Source organism: Cavia porcellus, unplaced genomic scaffold, assembly GCF_034190915.1.
Source record: "Cavia porcellus strain 051 isolate PalLab524CR breed Dunkin Hartley unplaced genomic scaffold, mCavPor4.1 scaffold_12, whole genome shotgun sequence".
Classification (NCBI taxonomy): domain Eukaryota; kingdom Metazoa; phylum Chordata; class Mammalia; order Rodentia; family Caviidae; genus Cavia; species Cavia porcellus.
In genome coordinates this window covers 23455372-23474780 of record NW_026947495.1, presented here as the reverse complement: position 1 = coordinate 23474780, position 19409 = coordinate 23455372, and the positions used below count along the sequence as shown (strand labels likewise).

The 19409-nt window shown below is 37.6% G+C and overlaps 1 protein-coding gene across 9 annotated transcripts in view; it reads left to right on the top strand.

The window, feature by feature from the left end:
- Positions 1-19409, top strand: part of Nckap5 (NCK associated protein 5) — a 949190-nt gene that overhangs the window by 819121 nt on the left and 110660 nt on the right. For all 9 annotated transcript variants that reach the window (XM_063259587.1, XM_023561118.2, XM_063259589.1 and 6 more), the window contains one exon: positions 15158-15346. In XM_063259587.1, the coding sequence (XP_063115657.1) occupies positions 15158-15346 (189 nt within the window). The remainder of the gene's footprint in view (positions 1-15157; positions 15347-19409) is intronic.

The following is a 19409-nucleotide window of genomic DNA, read 5'->3' as shown; positions in this document are numbered from 1 at the left end:
AGTTTGTGAAAATTAATAGCTCTTTAGGGATTTGTGAAGATGGAATAATTTTAGGATTATGGTAACTAGCAACTGTCTCAGAAGAAAATAGAGAGATTATGTTATTTATATTTATGCATCAAATATCTGCTTAATACTTTAAAATTTCCACCGTAGGAGATTAGGAATTTCCCTTTTTCACCTTCTTTTTTTGTGCGTGGTTCACAGATTCAGTGTTTACCAACGTGCTTAATGAGAACAAAACGTTGTATGCTTCCGTTTCTGAAGCAAAAATGTTGGAAACGTTCTTTTTTGTCTTGTGGAAGATTTGCCTTTTCAGTGAATGTCGTGCAGCAGTGGTAACTCCTTAATCTGGCATGCAGATGTTTGTAATGTCACGTCCATGTACTTTTTCCGAATATCATGGCGTAGGCTTTAGAACCAACTTAGTGTGGAAACCAGAGTGGTTTCAAGTTAAAAACCTGGCATCATTTCTGTCTCAGATACTATTGCAACATTTTCCCCTAATGTGCTTGGGAAAAAATGCAGAATTAAATTTAAATTTAGAATATATTTAGCAAATAATAGAAAAATAAAAATAAATCGACTTCACTTGACAAATCCTATGTTATAGCTGAGAACTTCCATTTGCCAAGAAATGATTTAGCCTAGTGAAATGTATTTTGCAGCTAATCCTTTAATGTCTGTTTTACATATTACCCTTCCCACTGTTAATATTGAACAGTATTGTAGGCTAGTAATTTTATGCCCTATATTTCAAATTGGTACTAGGAAGCTACATAAATAACAAATTTAAACCACTTGTTTGTAATACTGTGAGGCATTTCTTACCATGGGGAAAAGTATCAATGAATTTTAAAAACTTCTTTGGGGGTGAAACTACAGGGAAGCTGTGATGTGGATCTGCAGTAATAAAGGTATGAAGCAAACTGAAGTGATCAGCCTGAAACCCTTGATAATGCGTAAGTCGGTTTTAACTAGCCAGGGAAGTGAGCAGTGAGTTCATTGAACATTCAGCCAGAAACTGCATTTACATCATATATCTGCACAGACGCCGTAAGATGAATAGGTCTTTAGCAACTTGTCCTGTTAAAAGCAGGACATGGGCCAGTAATGCACAGAGGAGTGCTCATCACAAAAGCCATTTTCATCAGCCCCATTCCTTCTTTTCTCCAGCCCCCTGCAGTGAAGTGCTATGAGAAGGGATGTTGCAGCCTGTGAAGTTCCCAGTGGTTATGTAATTGTCCAAATTCTGAATTTCATCAGTTCTAATCTTTCCTTTAATAATGTAAGAAATCACCCATCTTATAAATAATTCTACATGAATGTTTTTTTTTCATTCTCCAGAACTCTGACAAGGCATTTTTGCCTTCCTTGGGGATTATCTTCTATTGTTAACTGATAATCTTTTCATTTTAATGCCGCCTTTTTATAGTCACAAGAACAGAGAAGAGCCTGGATATGGTTTTTCTCCTCATCTTTTATCTTTTATGATTGACTACATTTTTATTGACATTAAAATTGTGCATATTTGCAAGGTATTGTGATGCTTTGAGTCATTCATTGAAATTGCATTGTATAATTTCAACTCAGGATAAAGCATTATCTGTCTCCTCAAATGTTTATCATTGCTTTTTTAAGAAAACATTCAAAATTCATTATCTGTAGCTACCCCATTGTGCAGTGACACACAAAAACTGTACCTAATACTAGCTGGTCTCAGAAAGCCTCTTCCCATTCCACCTAGTGTGGCTTCAAGGTAGCACATGGAATCCTTTGGGAGCCTAGAAGAAATCACAAAGAGTCTTCAGCATAGCAGATCTTCAGAGCTGTTAGTTCTTTGCATGGTTCTAGCATGCAGCATAATTGAGGACCCTGGATGGGAACCCCTGTCACTCTTCTAGGAGTAAGCGTGCCAAAAAGCATGCTTGAGTATCAATGTGTCCACATTTCCTTCCCAGTGCTCCTTCTATAGTCTCTCGTAAACCTACTATGTCAGTATATAGAAGAGGATGATGAAGGCTGATAGCCAGAGTCAGCATTGGGAGAAAATGTAGCATGGATAAAGGACTACAGGGCAAAGCATATACTTTAGATAATGATGGATTCAAATCCCAGGTATGCTACTTATCCTTGCCCACTCATGACTTGACCTCACTTCCTGCTGACTAAGATGTTTATTTCACGTTTTGCCTCCTTAAATCCTCGTCGGTAGTACTGCTGAACATTTTGCAGGAAAATGTCACTAACAGTCTCTCATCTCTGGATCTTTGCCTAGGCTCTGACCCGCAGAACTTTTCGTTTGTGTGTGTGTCCTGCTATGGTCTGAATATTTATATACTTCCATAATTTATGTTGAAGTTATGCCCCCCTTGAGGATGGCACTGGGGAGGTGATTATGTCATGAGGATGGAGTTCTCATGAGTGGAATTAGCACCCTTATAAAAGAAGCTTCCAATAGCTGCCTTGTCCCTTCTTCCTTAAGGATACAAAGAGAAAGTGCCTTCTGAGAACCAGATAGCAAGCCCTTACTAGAAAGTGAATTTGCCAGCGCTTAGACCTCCTACTCTCCAGAACTAAATTTCCATAGTTATAACCTGTTAGTTTGTATAAATGGACTAAAGACATAGCTTCCTTACCTGAACAACCATTTCTTGTTCGGCATGTCTCTTAACTAAGCCAAAGCTTAGTTGTGGATTCCTTAAGATTAAATCCACTAAGGCCTTTGTCTTATGTGGCAAACTGTACTAAAAGTGCCTGATCATACTATCCAGAAGCAGAAAGTTACAGGGACCATATTTGCCCTCTCTGGACTCATTGTCCATACCTTGCCTTGTGAAAGATACCACTGAAGCTATCAATTACAGAGTGTGGTATAAAGAGTTTGGAGTACTAAGGAGGCAGAGCTGGGAGAAAATTCTGACTTTTCCACTTCCTGGTATACATACATCCGTGAGGCGGTATTTAGATACCTTCCCCAGCTTCTGTCATCTTGAGTTTTTAATACCTAAAAACTTAGATCACAGCTTATCCCACATAGTAACGTAAAGATTTATGAGCCAAGCTTAGGGACGGGACTTTGCACAATGTTTCCTTCCCTCACAGAGGAGGAGATAATGCTCTTCTTCTTAATAAATGATACATTGAATTCCAGCGAGCCTCGGTGTAATTTTCAATCATGTCTAAAAAATAATGTCAACTTAGAATTTTGTTTTGTTTTATTTTTTTCCCATCTAATAGCTGTAGTTCAGTGAAATCAGAAGGAAAATTTGTTCTCCCACATGGAAAAAAGCAAAAAGCTTCAGTACGGCTGGGTTATTAAAAAAAAAAAAAAAACTGAAACCTGATTAAAGATGTAAAAAGCAGTGAAGATAATTTCACAAAACAGCAGTAGCAATTGGGAAACACTTATTAAAGTACCTGTTCAAGTAATTAGTGATAAAAATGGAAATTTCCAGGCACTTCGGTATCTCTTAGATCCCAGAGTAGGCTCAGGCTGTGCTGAATCACTTCCTCTCTTAAGATCAGATTCTTAGAAAAGACAAAAGGGAAGCTTCAGAGACAGCGAGGAGGACTAGCAAGCAGCCTGAGTCATTCTTGCAAGGTGGCTTTGCACCTCCAAACAGGCCTGACTGACCTGCTGTGGAAGCCCTACCTCTATATCCTGTTTCTCACTCTTTTCCACTGTGCTAGTACACTATATCTGAACTGCTTCTGATCTTTTTTTTTTTTTCTGTTTTGTGAAATGACTTTAAACCTAGATATTTGGGAGTCCTTTTAATGAGGCCACAGTCCCTGTCACATGCAGTTACTGTTCAGAATTTGAAAATGTATTTTGCTATATAATTAACACAGAAGCCTCCCTTCACTATTACTGTACCATTCCTTACATGTTCTGCCTTAAGAGTTCTTGTGTTTTACCTTCTTGTGTGAACGTAGGCTTCTATTAACTCATGAACTCCACTAATGGGCTTCCTTGAATCTCTCGTGTTTCATAGGCAGGATTTTGTACACAGTAAATGCTTCATAAATGCTTTGTTTTTGTACTAGCATGGAAGCTCACAAGGGGAAGTCTGCTATGTTCATGTATTGTGTGCATCTTCACACCAGTCCTCTCCTCGTGAGTCCTCTGGGGACTGTTAATGGAATTGCAGCATATATGATAGGTTTGAGATGCTCTAGTCATCAGTCTACTTTCCTCAAATAAACTTTCTAGTTTATTTGACCTCAAATAAACTTCCTAGTTACAAAAACCAAATACTTCTAAGGCAACTACTAGATAATTAGGTTGTCATGGTAGCAGGGACCCTTGAATAAGTTTGGATATAGCTATGGAATAACTGTTTTCAAAAGCATGTTATAACCTTGGATCTTAGAAAAGTAGAAAAGAAGATACAGAACCATGTCATTTGCCAAGGCACCATCCAGAGTGAAACAGAATACATTCAAGGCTCCTAAAGATTGATATGCAGGTCAAGCTAAAAAGTTTCCAGGGAAAATAATTTCAGGAAGAATTATTGTAGATGGCTTTAATATTAGTTATAAAATTTTGAGACTCTAAGGTGAAATCAAATGATGGATCTATTCTTGGAAGTTCTTCTAGAAGAACATTTGAAACACATACTCTTTGCATCCCGTCAGCAGGATGACTGGATGCAGATACTGTGTTTTATTTTTGTATCCCAAAATGGAAATAGTAGCTTGATTAATTAAACATCAGCTTTTATCCAAAAAGATTTTGTTCTGGGCTCAAATTTTTGTGAATCTAAGAAATGACCATCTAATACTCAGTTATATAATGTGCAGTTATGTAATATTCAGTTTTATAATAAATTCTTAATGGATTAGAATGAAACTTATGAAATGTGAACCTAGGGAATCTACCACAATCACTCTTGATGGAATTTTGAAGAACTGATGAAAAATCACTTTTCTGAGTGTGGCAAAAATGTGAGCCTAATGTGTGAGTAAGACAAAACTTGTTAAGACAATTTGATGACTAAAGTTTCCATACAGAGAAATGATATTTATCGGACTGAGATATTTAGGGAAATTTCCTTGAACTTTTAGCCATTCTTACACAGGCATATGAAAATTGTCTTATCTTCCAACATAAAAAACAAAGCTTATTTACCTGGCCATGTGTGATCCAAAAATGTATTTAAGACACTTCTCTTATACACACATTAAATCTGCCACAGATATTTCTGCCCCTATTAACAGGATGTTGAGAAAGAAAATCTCAGGAATGCCTAAGAAGTTAGATGCTCAGGGGATGTCAGAAGAACCCTCCTAGTTTTACTCTCTGGTTGCAGAATTAACGGGAATGAAGCACTGGGCCCAGCCTTGGTCAAGTGTTGAATGAAGGTAATAGTCCAAGAAGGCAGATTCCAAGAAATGCCCCTATGTTTTCCTACCTTGCAACTTGTGAGAGTAGAAGAATACTTTCTAATGAACAGATCTCACTGAAAAGAGAACTCAGGAAAAGGTGATAGGTGAAGAAGGTTAGCACCAGATCAAATGACAATAAGAGACTTTCTCACCTTGTCAATGTAACAGCAAGTTAAGCATTATTGAGCCTAGAAGCCATCTTCTTCAACTGTTTTTTTTTTTTTTCCCACAAGGGAAAAAATGCAATTCTGATGAATATAAAACACATCTTAGGTAAATTTGGGGATTATTTCACTATGCATCAAGTCTAAGTACATCAAAGAGTTAGAATGAGGATATATTAAAACTATTCATTCACTTCTGTCCGCTTTTGCTGAACCTAAGGTGCCATGCTGGTGAAGTCCATTAACCATGTTTATTCTTAATTTTCTTTGGTACAGATACAGTGGCACTTCAGTTCATGAAGTTAATTCTTTTCACAATTTTGGAGGCATACCAAATTGGATAAGCACTAAATCAAATTTCCTCATATATTCAACTTTGAACCTAACCATTGAAAGTGATTTGGTTCTTGTGCAATTTGGTTTGCAACCATACTCATGGAAATAATTAAATTTGTGAACCAAAGTATACTGTATTTGGCTTTTCATAGTTAGAGAATAATTGCATAAATAATTATCTGTCTACATCAACATCAGGAATTTTGAATGAAGAGAAAGGGTTAGTTAAATAATCATTTTCTGTCCTTTTTTGTTTTTTCCCTAAAACTGACCTGAGAATTTCTGAAATGCAAAAATTCTCGCATTCATTTCTGAACTAGAGAAGTATATCAGAAAACATAAAAGTTTCTTACCACCCTATTTATTTTGTCTTACTGTTTCCCATGGTCCCCTGACTCCTTAGTTGAAGATTTGCATCTTCACCTCACCTTGCACCAAAAACCAGGCCTCAATGTCTTCATGGCCTTAGTAACTATTGTCTTAAAAGTTAAGACATCATCACAGTACTGAATCAAAACCAAAGCAGAATTCCATTAAATGCAACAAGCCTTCACTGAGCATCTGAGGAACTTTAGCTTGGTAAAGAGAGAAATATAATGGAAAACTCACATCCTACAGCTGATTCCAAAAAGCTCAAGAGTTCTTTAGTTTCCAGCGCCTGCCACCATCATTAACAGAAGAGTCATAAAATCAGTCACTGCCATTCAGATGGGGCCACTTCACCTTTGTGTCACCAGATAAATGAGAGCCTATCCTTGGCACAATCTTTGGATGGGGACAAGTGTCTGACTGATTTTACAGATACCAAACTGTGCAAAGAACATAGAACTGTCTGATAAGGACATGTTAACTCCCAGCTAAGACTGACCCAGTGTATGGCTTGAGACTTGCTACTCTGATATTGCCAGATCTTCAAAGTTTTTTATAATGGTATAAGGGTGTGTACTTGCGAAGGTTTATGATAGAGATTGATTGATTCTTTAGGAAACCTCAGTACACTTGGTCTTACATATAGTGACAAAGTCAGCCTCATCTCTATGAAACTTATATCCCGAGGGCAACAAGTCATGTGGGTCTACTGAAAGCCTTACATATACATGTGTAAATTTGTGCAGAGTGCTTGTATCAGAAGAAAGCACTATCTTCCAGGTTGCGTTATCTGTATCCGACACCCCCGTTGAATCATGGATAAATCCCATGCAATTGATTCCTTCCTCATGTAAAATCCTAAAGTGATATTTCCAGAGTGACTGTATTTCAGTTGGTGATTCAAGAATTCAAATTCTCTTCCCCTGGTTGGCTCCATCTCTGACATTTGGCTTTCCAGTTTGCTGTGCTGAGTTGACTGCATGGAGCCAATAAGAGGAAAAGAGCATACAGGTACATAGGGAATATGTCCCTGGTCAGGTGTAGAAGGCAGGCATTGCTTTTGCTCACACTCTATAGGCTACAACCAATCACATGTCCACTACCCCCCCCCCAGCCCCGTGCAACTACAAAGGAGACCAGGAAATGAAGTCCATCTGCACACCCAAAAGGAAGACGGTAAGGTTCGGTGATACCTAGGCACATTGGCACAAGGATAATGCAAAAATCTAAGGACTGGTCTGAGTTCTGTTAGAGCTGAACATCCACAGGAAAATAGAGCCACAAGAGGAATAATTCAGTAATGGTGCATTTTAGATAAAGAGCCAGGATGAGGAGGAAACATAACCTATCAGGACAAGCAATTGAGAATCTGCCCTCTAAGCAGGTGTACATATTTTAAGGGATCCTAGGATTATTGTTTACTCTATGACTTTACATGAATTTAGGAATTATACCTACTTTCCACTGACATCAGACTTAAACATAGAAAATATCATAATACCAGTTAGAAAGGAGATCTCATATAAATACTATGTCTTTTGTGAGAATGTATTATATTTTATATGCATGTGTGAAACTATAAGCTTTTTAGAAAAGTTCCTATAAGAGTGAAGCATTTATGAGCTTGTAGTTATTTAAGAGAAACTATGTAAAGGAAAAATATCTACTTTCAGGGCTGGGGATTTAGCTCAGCGGCATAAGCACCTGCCTTGCAAGCAGGCAGTCGTGAGTTCGATCCCCGGTACCGACAAAAATGAAAAAGACAAAAAAAAATCTACTTTCTATGCCACCTCCCCTATCTTCTTTACAGATTTTTTCTGTTATTTTGTTTTATTTCCTCCATGGTACAGAGGACTGAACTCAGTAATGCTGAGCTACATTGCCAGCCCTTTTTATTTTATTCTGAACCTGATTCTTGCTGAGTTGTTCATACTGCCTCAAAGTTGAAATCCTCCCATCTCAGCCTCCTAAGTAGCTAGGACTATGGGTCATGTGCCACCATGTCTGGCATGACCTTTCTTATTTCTAGGGAGGGAACTGACCAGTTTGATAAAAACCAGTGAAGCATAGCATCACTGTTAGGAAGGGTAGGTTTTTACATGCACGTATTCATGCAGCAAGTGAAAGGGTGACATCATATACTGAAAAGAAATAGTGAAGTATAATCGTGAACTGAATAAGAAGTCAGATATCTAATCTATAAAAGACTCTTCCCCCAGATCACATGACATACCACTCAAAATCATTTCTTTTGTTGAATGTCATTTCCCATAACTACTACTATTTGCATATTGATAAATGTATTCTTAGGTCTTAAATATCATAATTCCTGTGGTACTTTCTCCCTCTTTAAAACCTATACACTGGTGAGAAAAATTCAAAGGTGTCTTTTTCTTTATAGACTGCAAGAAGCATTAGTCGAATGCTTACCAGCTATAATTCACACTAGCAACCAGACCTGGATTAAACAATGAGATAAAGTCTATCTTTACACCAGGAAACTCAGATTCTACAAAGACCTTGAGATCAGGATTATAAGAGTTGTCCAGAAAAATTAAACCTATTGAGATATCAGATCTGTTGGTGAAATGTGAATTTATACAGCAATGTGCAGCCACTTTAAGATTATTCTATTTTTATAAAAATCCTTACAAAAACACAAAGCTTGAGAGAAGCAGTAATAAAGACCTGAGGTGAAACAAACAGTGATTTTTGAAGTTCTGTTGATACGAAAGAGAACTGGTACTAGTCCATCTAAAATAGAAAAAAATACCTTTACTCCTGTGGAACGATGGCTTACAGTCCCGCTATAGTACTCATGATTCAGTAGGTGTGGAGTAAATGTTTGCTGAGTGACCAGTTAACCAAGAATGTAGGGCTTTCATACAACTTCAGCCTTAAAGGAGTCCAATAGCGAACAAAAGCAATGTGACTCAAGTGACTTTAGTGTGACTTCTTTGCTTCTACATGATCTGCTTGGACACAGTAACCGGTGAGCCAACCTATGTTCTAAAATGATCTTAACATTACTTAGTGGTGGCAAATCTAAAGTGTTTCTTGGTCCAACATCCCTGGGAAGGAATGTTGGATCAAGATAGAAAAGAAGTACGAAAAACTTTTCAGAGGTGAGAGAGACATGCTTAGCTGTATCACATTATTGATTATATTTTTAGTGTCTGAAGTCACAAATCTTGTAACCAAGATAAACCCAGATACAAATGCTATTTTACAAATGTCAATAGCCAAGTAGCCTAGCAGAAATGTTACACATGAATCACTAATTTTATTGTATTGTAATTAAACAGATTAAACACAATGTCCTCAGTAACACCTTAGTAATTAGGATAAAGATTAATATAGTGAAATGTTCCTGGGTTAGCAGGACTTCCCAGAAAAGCCGAAACAAAGAATTCGGTATATAATCGGATCGCACGTAAATATTAATGCACAAAATTTTCCAAGCCCCTAGATCCCTGATGCAATTATTTTCTATTCGCATTAATTGTTCATAACAGATGACACTAATGACTTTGAGTTAAAATGTATGCAAGGGAAGATTATACGATCAGTGTTCTTTAGAAATAAAGTCACTTGTATAGTTATTTGCCAAGGTTTTAACCACTGTTGAACATCATAAGGTTCATTTGATAACTAGGTTTTTTTAAATGTGAATATCAAAGGTTAATTTTCACACTAGTCAAAAAGTATATTGAGCTAGTCACCTATTTCTTACTACTTAATTGTCTGTCCACTGCTTATTTTTTCCTACTACTTATTTTCTAAGGCAGACTGACAGATTACAGAAGTGTCATTACTGTTTATAAAATTTAATTTGCCTATGTACATATTTAAGGAACATTGATAAAGTAGAAACTTGTTTGAATTAGGACATATATTATCTAATCTGGAAATGGCAATTCTTTAAAGATGTAGCTGTTCAGAGTAAGATTTTTGAAACCAAGGATTGCTCCTCCCTGTCTCTTCTTCATTCACATATCTTCGACCTTTTATCTGGAGACTTGCTTCCAGACATGGGAGGAAGCCAAGGTCTGATGCAATCACGAGAGGATGTGAAGCTTCACTTGAGTTTCCCCATCGCCTTCAGAGTACATGTTTAGGTTGTTATTTTCCTCCCATCAAATATGATATCATAAGTGAACCATAAAGCACATCCTTGAAACTTTGTCAGATGGATAAAAATACGTTCCTTTCTTGTGTTCTCTGAAATTCAATATGATATCTCCCAGCTGATATAGTATGCAGAAAGCGTCACTCTCGGCAAAAATGTCATAAATCTTGGCTTTGTCCCCAAGATACCTTTTTGGGTATTGATTACATCTCAAAGTCTCTGAGAAATGGTCAAGGAGCTTTTTATTAAAGCCCATGTCCCGTATTATTCATCCTACTTTTATGATATATTATGTATGAACTTTTAAAAATTCATGGGCTCTGCATTTTTTTCTTTAGCTGGGGTTAGCTTTGTGCTTATTTGGCAAAACTCTAACCAGCATGGCTTTTAACTCTCATTGACGTAAAATGAGTAATTAGAAAAACCACCACAGCCGTATAAATACATAAAGAAAATGATGTGAACATTTGTAGATAACTGCTTTCTTATTTTACTATGTAATTTTGTCAGTTTTAGATTGGCTAGTCTGTATTAAAGATAAATATTCTCAAGTTAATTGGAATTACATTTCAGTGGAGTACTGTCACTTAAAACATTCATAGAGGACCAGGGATATAGCTCAGCAATACAGCACCTGCCTGGCAAGTGTAAGGTCTTGAGTTTGATTCCTAATAACAAAGAAATGAAAGAAAATTGAATGAATGAATGAATGAAAGAAAGAAAGAAAGGAAAGGAAGGAAGCAAGCAAGCAGAAAAACATACATAGACACCTAATGGTATCTAATGTATAATGTGACCTTGAGGTCAGAAATCTTTTAAGTGTGCAATTTTTATTGAAGAAACTCTTAACTTCATTCTCTACTTGTATCTTTGTGTTTTTTAAACTAAAATTGTAAGTTTCATTTTGCATTTCTCACAGAACAAATGTTAAGGCATATCAGTTATTCAGGGTAGGAATCTAAAATATACATCAAGAAAAGATGCTTTGTATAGGACAATAAGGATGGATTTTGCCAGTTAGACCAACATAATTAAGATAATGTTGCAATGGAAGCCAATATGCACTTTTTGACATAGGAGAATTTTAATAATAATCATTACCTTTTGCTACTGACAGCTGTATTCATTAGGACTTTGGTGTTTTGTCTATTTCTGGGAGTTCTCCTGGCTGTCAGGGGCCTGAACTGGCGTTATTGTAAAATGATTGGGTCTTTGGTCTTGCACTGGGATGTTGTATCAGATGAATGACTCAGGCAAGACAGCATGTCCTCAATGCCTCCAACTTTCCTTTTAGAAAATGAGGATAAAGGTGTTTTTTTCTATTCCAGAGAGTTGTGGTGAGGAAGAGGTGGCAACTGAAATGTGTTGCACAGTACCTGCTAACATGGGGATGATAAGATCTGTGTTGCTTTATCCCTTTGCTACTCTCTTTTAATATGTGTCGCCAAGCCATAACTATAGCAAAACATGGAAAAATTGGAGCTGATAACTGAAAAACATCTCCAAGTGAGTTTCTCTAGAACTGTCCCCATACACCAGTAACAAAGTACACCCATTTCTTGTGATAGTCCACTACAACCCTTTTGCTCCTTATGTTCAAGGTACTAGATAATGAGAGAACTTTAAGAAACTTAAGTAGGTCCTTTAGAGAGACTATTAAATTATTGTTTAATTGAAAAGCCAAGACACATGTGGTGGGGGGTGTAATAATTCCAATACCTAGCAGTTCCTAAGCATATGCCAGAGGTGTTTCCGTAATCTCAATTATGTTATGTAATAGGTGCTTTCTTTATCTTCATTTACAAAGAATTAAACTCAAATACAGAGGCATTAAGTGTTTTTTCCTACAAAGATCTAACAAGGGAACAGGCAGGATTTAAACTTCATGCTCTTGGACCTTAAGCCTCAACCACAGAACAATTATTCACCAGAGTAGACAGTCCTACCTTATAATCATGCTGATGACAGAAACTGTTGGGAAACAAAGCTCACACATGCCAGTGATATGTCGGAGGTTCTTTCTGGGTCCTTTATTAATTAAATTCAGACCTTTATTAATTAAATTCAGTCCAAGGTGTGAGAATTTCATATGGGAAAAGTAGCCTCTTCCTCTTCTTTGGGAGGAGTTATTTAGTAACTAAGCACCTCACCTTTTCTCAGCTCGCTGGCCCATGATAGGCTTGGCTGTCCCCTCCTCTTGCCCAGCACTGGTCAGGTCAGACTAAGGGAAGGCATAGTGTGCTGCCACGGAATCCACACGATAACCTATCTTACTTAACCTACTAGGATAATCTATCCTAGTAGCTTGCTGCTCCAAGGATGGCCATGGACTAGGAGCATCAAAACACATAAGCACTAGTTAACAATCCTAATTGCGGCTTGATTTCTTCCTCAAAATTACTGAGAAATACAGCACCTGAATTTTAACAAAATCTCTGAGTGATCATGTACACATTAAAGTGTAAAAAACGTGTCTTTGGGGACATGATTCTATTCACTATTCCACACCTGTCTCACATGCTGTTGACAGGCTTTCCCCACCTCCCAGAAGGATACTCCATCACATCTTCTCAAGTTCAAGGCTGAGGAGGAGCCAGAAGTTCCTTGTGCTCCAACCTGTCTTCTGAGTCTTAGTTTACTATCTCCTTAATCCACCCTTTCTACAAGGGAACACACATAAATGATTGGGCAAGGATGGTTATGCATTAAAAGAGACCTAGGAATTGAGTTTGGTCTTAAAGGTAAGCATAACTTCATCAGTATCCTGGGGAGGAATAGGTGGGCAAGCCAGAGGGGATAATATACAAACTTCAGTTCCATAGGAGAAGGCAGAATGTACACTGTTGCTAAAAGCTGAGCAGAGGATGAAAAAATACCTGAGGCATTTAGTTCTGGGTTACCTGACAGGGCACATACATAATTTCTCTCTGGATAGTCAGCACATCTAATAGAACAGAAGCAGCCCTAGATAACAACCATAAACTTGATTATTCAAACAAAATACGAAGAAATGGAAGACACTGGAAAATATACAGGTAGAAGTGAGGATTAGATAGTGTTTCTCAGAGTTTCTTCAGGGCACATTCTAGATGTGTGTGATAGCAAGGCTTAAATGCAAGGTTCCTGCAAGATACAGCCTTTGGCTCTAGGCATCTGTTATGATATGAATATGAATACCCTAAATAATACCTGATAATAAACAAGGGCATAAATCAATACAGATGGCTGAAAGCTGGATTTTAAGACATGTTTCTTTTTTCAGTGATATTTAGAGCCAAATTTTAAGAGGAGAAATAGCGCAGTAAAAATTGTTGGCATTTTTTACATCACTTAAAGAAATTGTTATAGAGCAAAAATAAAGTATTGATAGTAAACCAGATGAAATCTAACATTATCAAGCAGTATGGATATTGATTAGAGAGCAAATTAAATGTGCTCTTTGTACTTATATAGGTACCCCATATCTTCATTACCTTCCTCTCCAAGCCAATGTTTACTCACCATCAGTTGGAATTGCATTTGAAAAGCAGTGATAAGTACTCAGGTACCAAAGGCACTCATAGAGAGTCAATAAATTGTATAAGAAAAGGGCTTTGCTCTCTTGCCAGTGACATAAAGACAGATGGATCCCCATCAAAGAGTTTCTGAGATAAAACTTTATATAGATAGGAGGCTAGAATTAGATGGTAATAGATTCTATTCTCAGTGGTTGGATGTTAAATTAATTTAGCCTGCTCAGTTTGTGGAGCTTCATCTGTTACATGAGGGGCTTATAATGTGGCTGTCAAGATGTGCATGGATGTTTACAACTTATTTGTTACCCTTGCCTTATGCAGACCCATTGGAATTCTAATAGCCAGGATCTACTGCTTGGGATATAGCTCTGTTACATGTTGGATTTTTGCCATTTGGGCAACCAACTGCATGGGAAAAGTTCAGTTATCTTTTACAGCAAAGGCTCATGACACTTAAGTTTATTGTCTACTGTGCATGACTTCTCATAACATGGCACAGATAAGCATGGGCATTTGATGACTTAGAATGAAATCACCAGGGCCTGAGGGAACTACAGGAGTAATCCAGTAGAGCTGCTCCAGTCTACAAATGAAAGCATTAAGAAATTAATGTTTTCTTTGTTTAAGATCACATATTTAGTGGCAGTAGGTAGCCTGATCTTGACTGCTAGGCAATCAGTCTAGTGTTCGTGCTCTTGGGCCTTATAAATAAAGACACTGCTCTGTTTTCCATTGGTAGCATTCAAGTCATTTTATGGTGTTTTGCTTTATTTGCATCTCCTGTGGATTGAATACAGGGTTACACAAATCCTAGGCAAGTGGCCTATCATTAAGCTGCACCCCAGCCCTCTAGTCCTGTTTTAGTATTAATCTGAATTTCTCACCATTATAGCTGCATAAAAATGAGAAACCATTATAGTGGTTCATCAGCCTAATAATGAAGGTTGCTGGTGGTGATTCAGCATGTGCTTTAGGTCTGACCTGGGGCTGTAAGCTTCACATATAGAACTTCATATAATCCTTACCATGTCCTTTATAAGATATACAATATTGTCATTACTCTCTTTTAAAATAAAAATGCATCCATAAGAGTTAATTTCCTTGTGTTCACACAGTAAGATTCAGATTCAAGATTTGAGCCTGTAGTCTGTCTGGCTCTAGAATCTCTGATTCCAACCACTCACTGTGAGGTTTGGTTGGTATTCATTTTTCCCTAAGCCAATCCCTTGCTCATAGCTGTCTTGCTTTTTCAGGAATCGCAACTGAATGCAAAATCAGGAACCCCTGCCTTGAGATGCCCTGGGCTGGGACTTGTTCTTCCTGGTCATCTCTGTCCTCGAAACAGCTGCAGCAGCAGTGAACTGTCTCTTTCTAGCACCTGCAGTGAGTACTCCAGTGGCTCCTCCTACACATGGCATGATGGGAAGAACCTCAGAAAAAGGGTAGGTCCCTCCTCCAAGGTACAGTCAGCATTTGAGGAAACTAGCAAAGAATCCTCCTCTGGTAGAATTAGGACATAGAGGTGGAGAGTGGGAGGGAAAGCTAAGAAGGAGGTAACCATTTGCTCAGGATTATATTGACCTTCACTGAGTAATACTACAGGCTCGTAAAACAAAATTTGACTATAAACTGGAGGGCAACATAGTATAGAGCAAAAGTATCATACCATGATGGACAAGAGGAGCCATGATTCCAGTGAAGGTAGGCCAGTGCCTAGTTATATGCTAGGAATTTCTTTCTGGAGTTTTAGATAATCACTCCAACTAGAGTGACTCCCATGTGCACAGTGGACTCACACAACGGAAGATTCCTTTATGTTTTGTACTAACATCTTTGCACATTGATATAAGCCAAGTATGTTGAAATAGCAACTTTAAAGTCCTCCAACATTGAAGAAAAGCAGATTACATGAAAATAGGAACCCGGATCAGAATGTTTGGAAATCATTTTTCTACCATTTGAATACATTAAGTTTATGAAACTTAGTTTATTTTGGACATATAGAAACCAGAAAAATCCCACACAGTAGTTCCCAAAAATATTGGTGAGGGAATAGTTTTGTCATTCCCAGAATGAGAACTCTGAAAAAGTTTTCAAGCCTACATGTTATACCCTTGCACCCAGATTTCAATACAAAATAGAGAGTCTGCCATATTATCAAAATCAGGCCCTCTAAGATGTTGTTCAGAGCTTCTGCACAATGACTGCCGAGGACCTGGCTTCTAGCAAGATTGGAAGACATTTAGGGAAGTTTCTTTGCTTTGTCTGTGAATGGTACTGGCTTCTGCAGACCTATCCTCTGTTTTTTATTCTCATGCCTCTTCTTCTTTTCTTCCCAGAGTCTTTTTGCTTTCTTTCATTTTTATGTTTCTGTCTGAAATTCTCCCAATTGGAGCAGTCCTTGATGTTCTGAAGCACTCTCTTCCCTGAGAAAGAAGAAGGAAGATTCTTAAGGCAACACAGACACCGAGGTGGTCGTAACATCATGGTCAGTGGAGCCCGTGACATGACCATCAGAACTCGGTGTATAGTCCTGCTTCTCAGGGACTGGTTGTTCTCCCCATTTTACAGATGAGAAAACTTAAGTGCTGAGAAGTTAGATAACTGGCCCAAGACCTCATAGCCAGGCATGGAAGAACCAGATATGATTCCAAGATCTTGACTGTTAACATTTTTTTATCCTGGTCTTACTGAATCAGTCTAACACATCCAAGTGTTGTGCTAGTTATTGAGATGGATGTGTTTCCATTAAGACCGATAATACCTGGAATCTCATCGCTCTGGGAAGTTGTAGCAGGAAGACCACAAGTTTAACCCCAGCTTAGGCAACTTAGCAACTTAGCAAAATCCTGTCTAATTTTTTTTTTTAAAAATAGTAATAAAAGGGTTGGAGATGTATCCCTGAATTCAGTCCCTAATACTGAAAAAGAAAAAGACCAATACCCTTTATTAAATAAATAAAATTGTGAAATTGTTGTGCACTCAAGAAACAAAAAAGAATTTTGGACATTAAACAACAGCCCTACTTCATCTGCTATCCACATCCATGCTGCTCCTAAAGTGATTCTTCTAAGTCTGCTCAGCTAAGGATGCAGCTGCATATGGGAAATGCCAGCCCCTCCCCATCTTCTCTCCCACAGGGCACTTGTACATTTATTTTGCCATCAAGTTTCAAGAGTGGTCCAAACTTTTCTCAGGTTATTAAATACCATAACCTCTTGTAGAAAATTGATGGAGGAGAATGGTGGATCACAGTGGGAAGTTTGCACTACTGACTCAAGCAAGTCAGAGCACAGCATGGGTGAGCTCTGAAGAGGCATAAAGGAGGTGGGTGGCTAGGAGCTGAGCGCATGTTCAGTGGGTTAAACAAATCTACTTCTTTCAAGATCTTTTTGGGCCCTTTTCCTGCCTTCTCTGCTTTATTGTCAATGTGACTATCAGGTTCACAGAAACTCTTAGAAACTGAAGCTGTGGCAGCCTCCTCTCTAGTGGTGTAGAATACTCAGGCTCACTAATGAGATTTTTTCTGATTTCCAAAGAAGCTTTGAATCGTGCAAAATAAAGAGGAATAAGAATGGTATCACCAAACAGCATCTGTTCCCAGTGACTTATGGGAAAATATATTACTTGATTTAGAAACAAATAAACATGTGTGTGTTGTTGATAGCAAGTAAAACATGAAAATGTCTTAGATAAAGGCAAATGTTCACAGCTTATAAAAGCCCCAGATTCCAATAGAATTTTGTGCTAATTTTTTTTAAATTCTGCATGTGAGCCTTAATCTAATATTCAGACATATGTGCAGGATGTGACTGGTGTAGCTAGGACTAGAGTGGATTACTCTTCTGAAATTACCATATTTGTTCTTTGAAGTTATTCATCATAGATTATATAGCCTTGAAAAAAATTAACAAGTCAGCCTTTATACCCTACCAAATTCCCCAAGTACTGGTTTGTTATAGACTTTGCGAGTTCCATTCAAGAAATGGTTAAACAAGGCTAAACTAAATTCAAAATGGATCAAAGATCTAAATATTAGGACAGAAACACTAAATCTACTGGAAGATAAAGTAGATAGAAATCTCAAGGACATGGGGCAGGCAGTTCATGAACAAAAACCAAACTGTATGAGAAGTACTTTAGAGAATCAACATCTGGGATCTCATCTCACTAGAAAGTTTTGTGTTGTAGAAAGACATCATCACCAGAGTGAAAAGAAAGCCTACAGACTGGGAGAAGATTTTTGCCAATTGTTCCTAAGACAAAGGACTTCTATCTAGAACATATAAAGAATTGAAAAAACCAGGCCCCACAAATTCAATGATCCAATACAAAAATGGGCATTTGAGATGAATGCACAGTTCTCAGATGAAGAAATACAAATGGCAGATAAATACATAAAAAAATGTTCAACACCATCAGTGGTTCAAGAAAAGCAAATTAAAACAACACTGAGATTCCATATCACCCCAGAAAGTATGGCTATCATCCAGAAATCAACCAATGACAAATGCTGGTGGGCGGTGGGGAAAAAAGAACCCTTCTCCATTGTTGGTGGGAGTGCAGACTGATACAATCACTGTGGAAATTAGGGGGAGATTCTTCAAAATCTAGGATTAAAGATTCCATTTGACCCAGCTATTCCCCTTCTGGGTACTTTCCCAAAAGAATTGAAAACATCATATCTCAGTGATGTATGTGTACCTATGTTTATAGTAGCACAATTTGTAATAGCCAGACCTTGGAAACAACCCAAATACCCGTCAACTGAGAAATGAATAAAAGGATATGGTATTTTAATGCAACAGAGTATTGCTCAGCCATAAAGCATGATAAACCCAAGGCTTTCATAGGTCAATGGATGTAGCTAGAAACCATATGTGTAAGTGAAATAAATCAAATTTACATGTGTAAACACTATATTGGCTCACTAGTGTAAGAAATTAAAAGAGCAAATAAGATCCAGAAGTTACAGTAGATATAGTAAAAGGGAAAGAAACTAATCAAAGAGAAATTATATTGTTTGATAAATTTTGCATACCTGTATCTTGTAACCTAAGCAAGTGTTCTGAAGATGACATGGTGCATCATGACAATCATTTTTATATTCCTATCATCTTGGTTTGAAATGCTGTATCATTATTGTTTTGTTGTTATTGTCATTTAGCTTTTGTTGTTGTTTCTCTTTTCTGTTAATTAAAAATTAATTAAAAAAGAAAAAGAAATGGTGCAGGGGTAACCTAAGATCCCTACTACCAGATCATCGACTAATGCTGAAGACTGGAGGCCACCAGGGCAAAGTAAGAAGCGTATAGGCTCTAGAGTGGGACTGCTGAGGTTCATGTCTTCTCCCACCATTTTTGAACTGAGGCAAAATTCACAGTGTTGCAGAAAGTGCCAGAGAAACCAAAGTTCAAACCTTTCCTCCAGCATTTTTGTCTTTGATTCACAATGGAACAATCTCCTTCATTCCCACTTTTCAGCTTAGTAAAATAGGAGGGACGT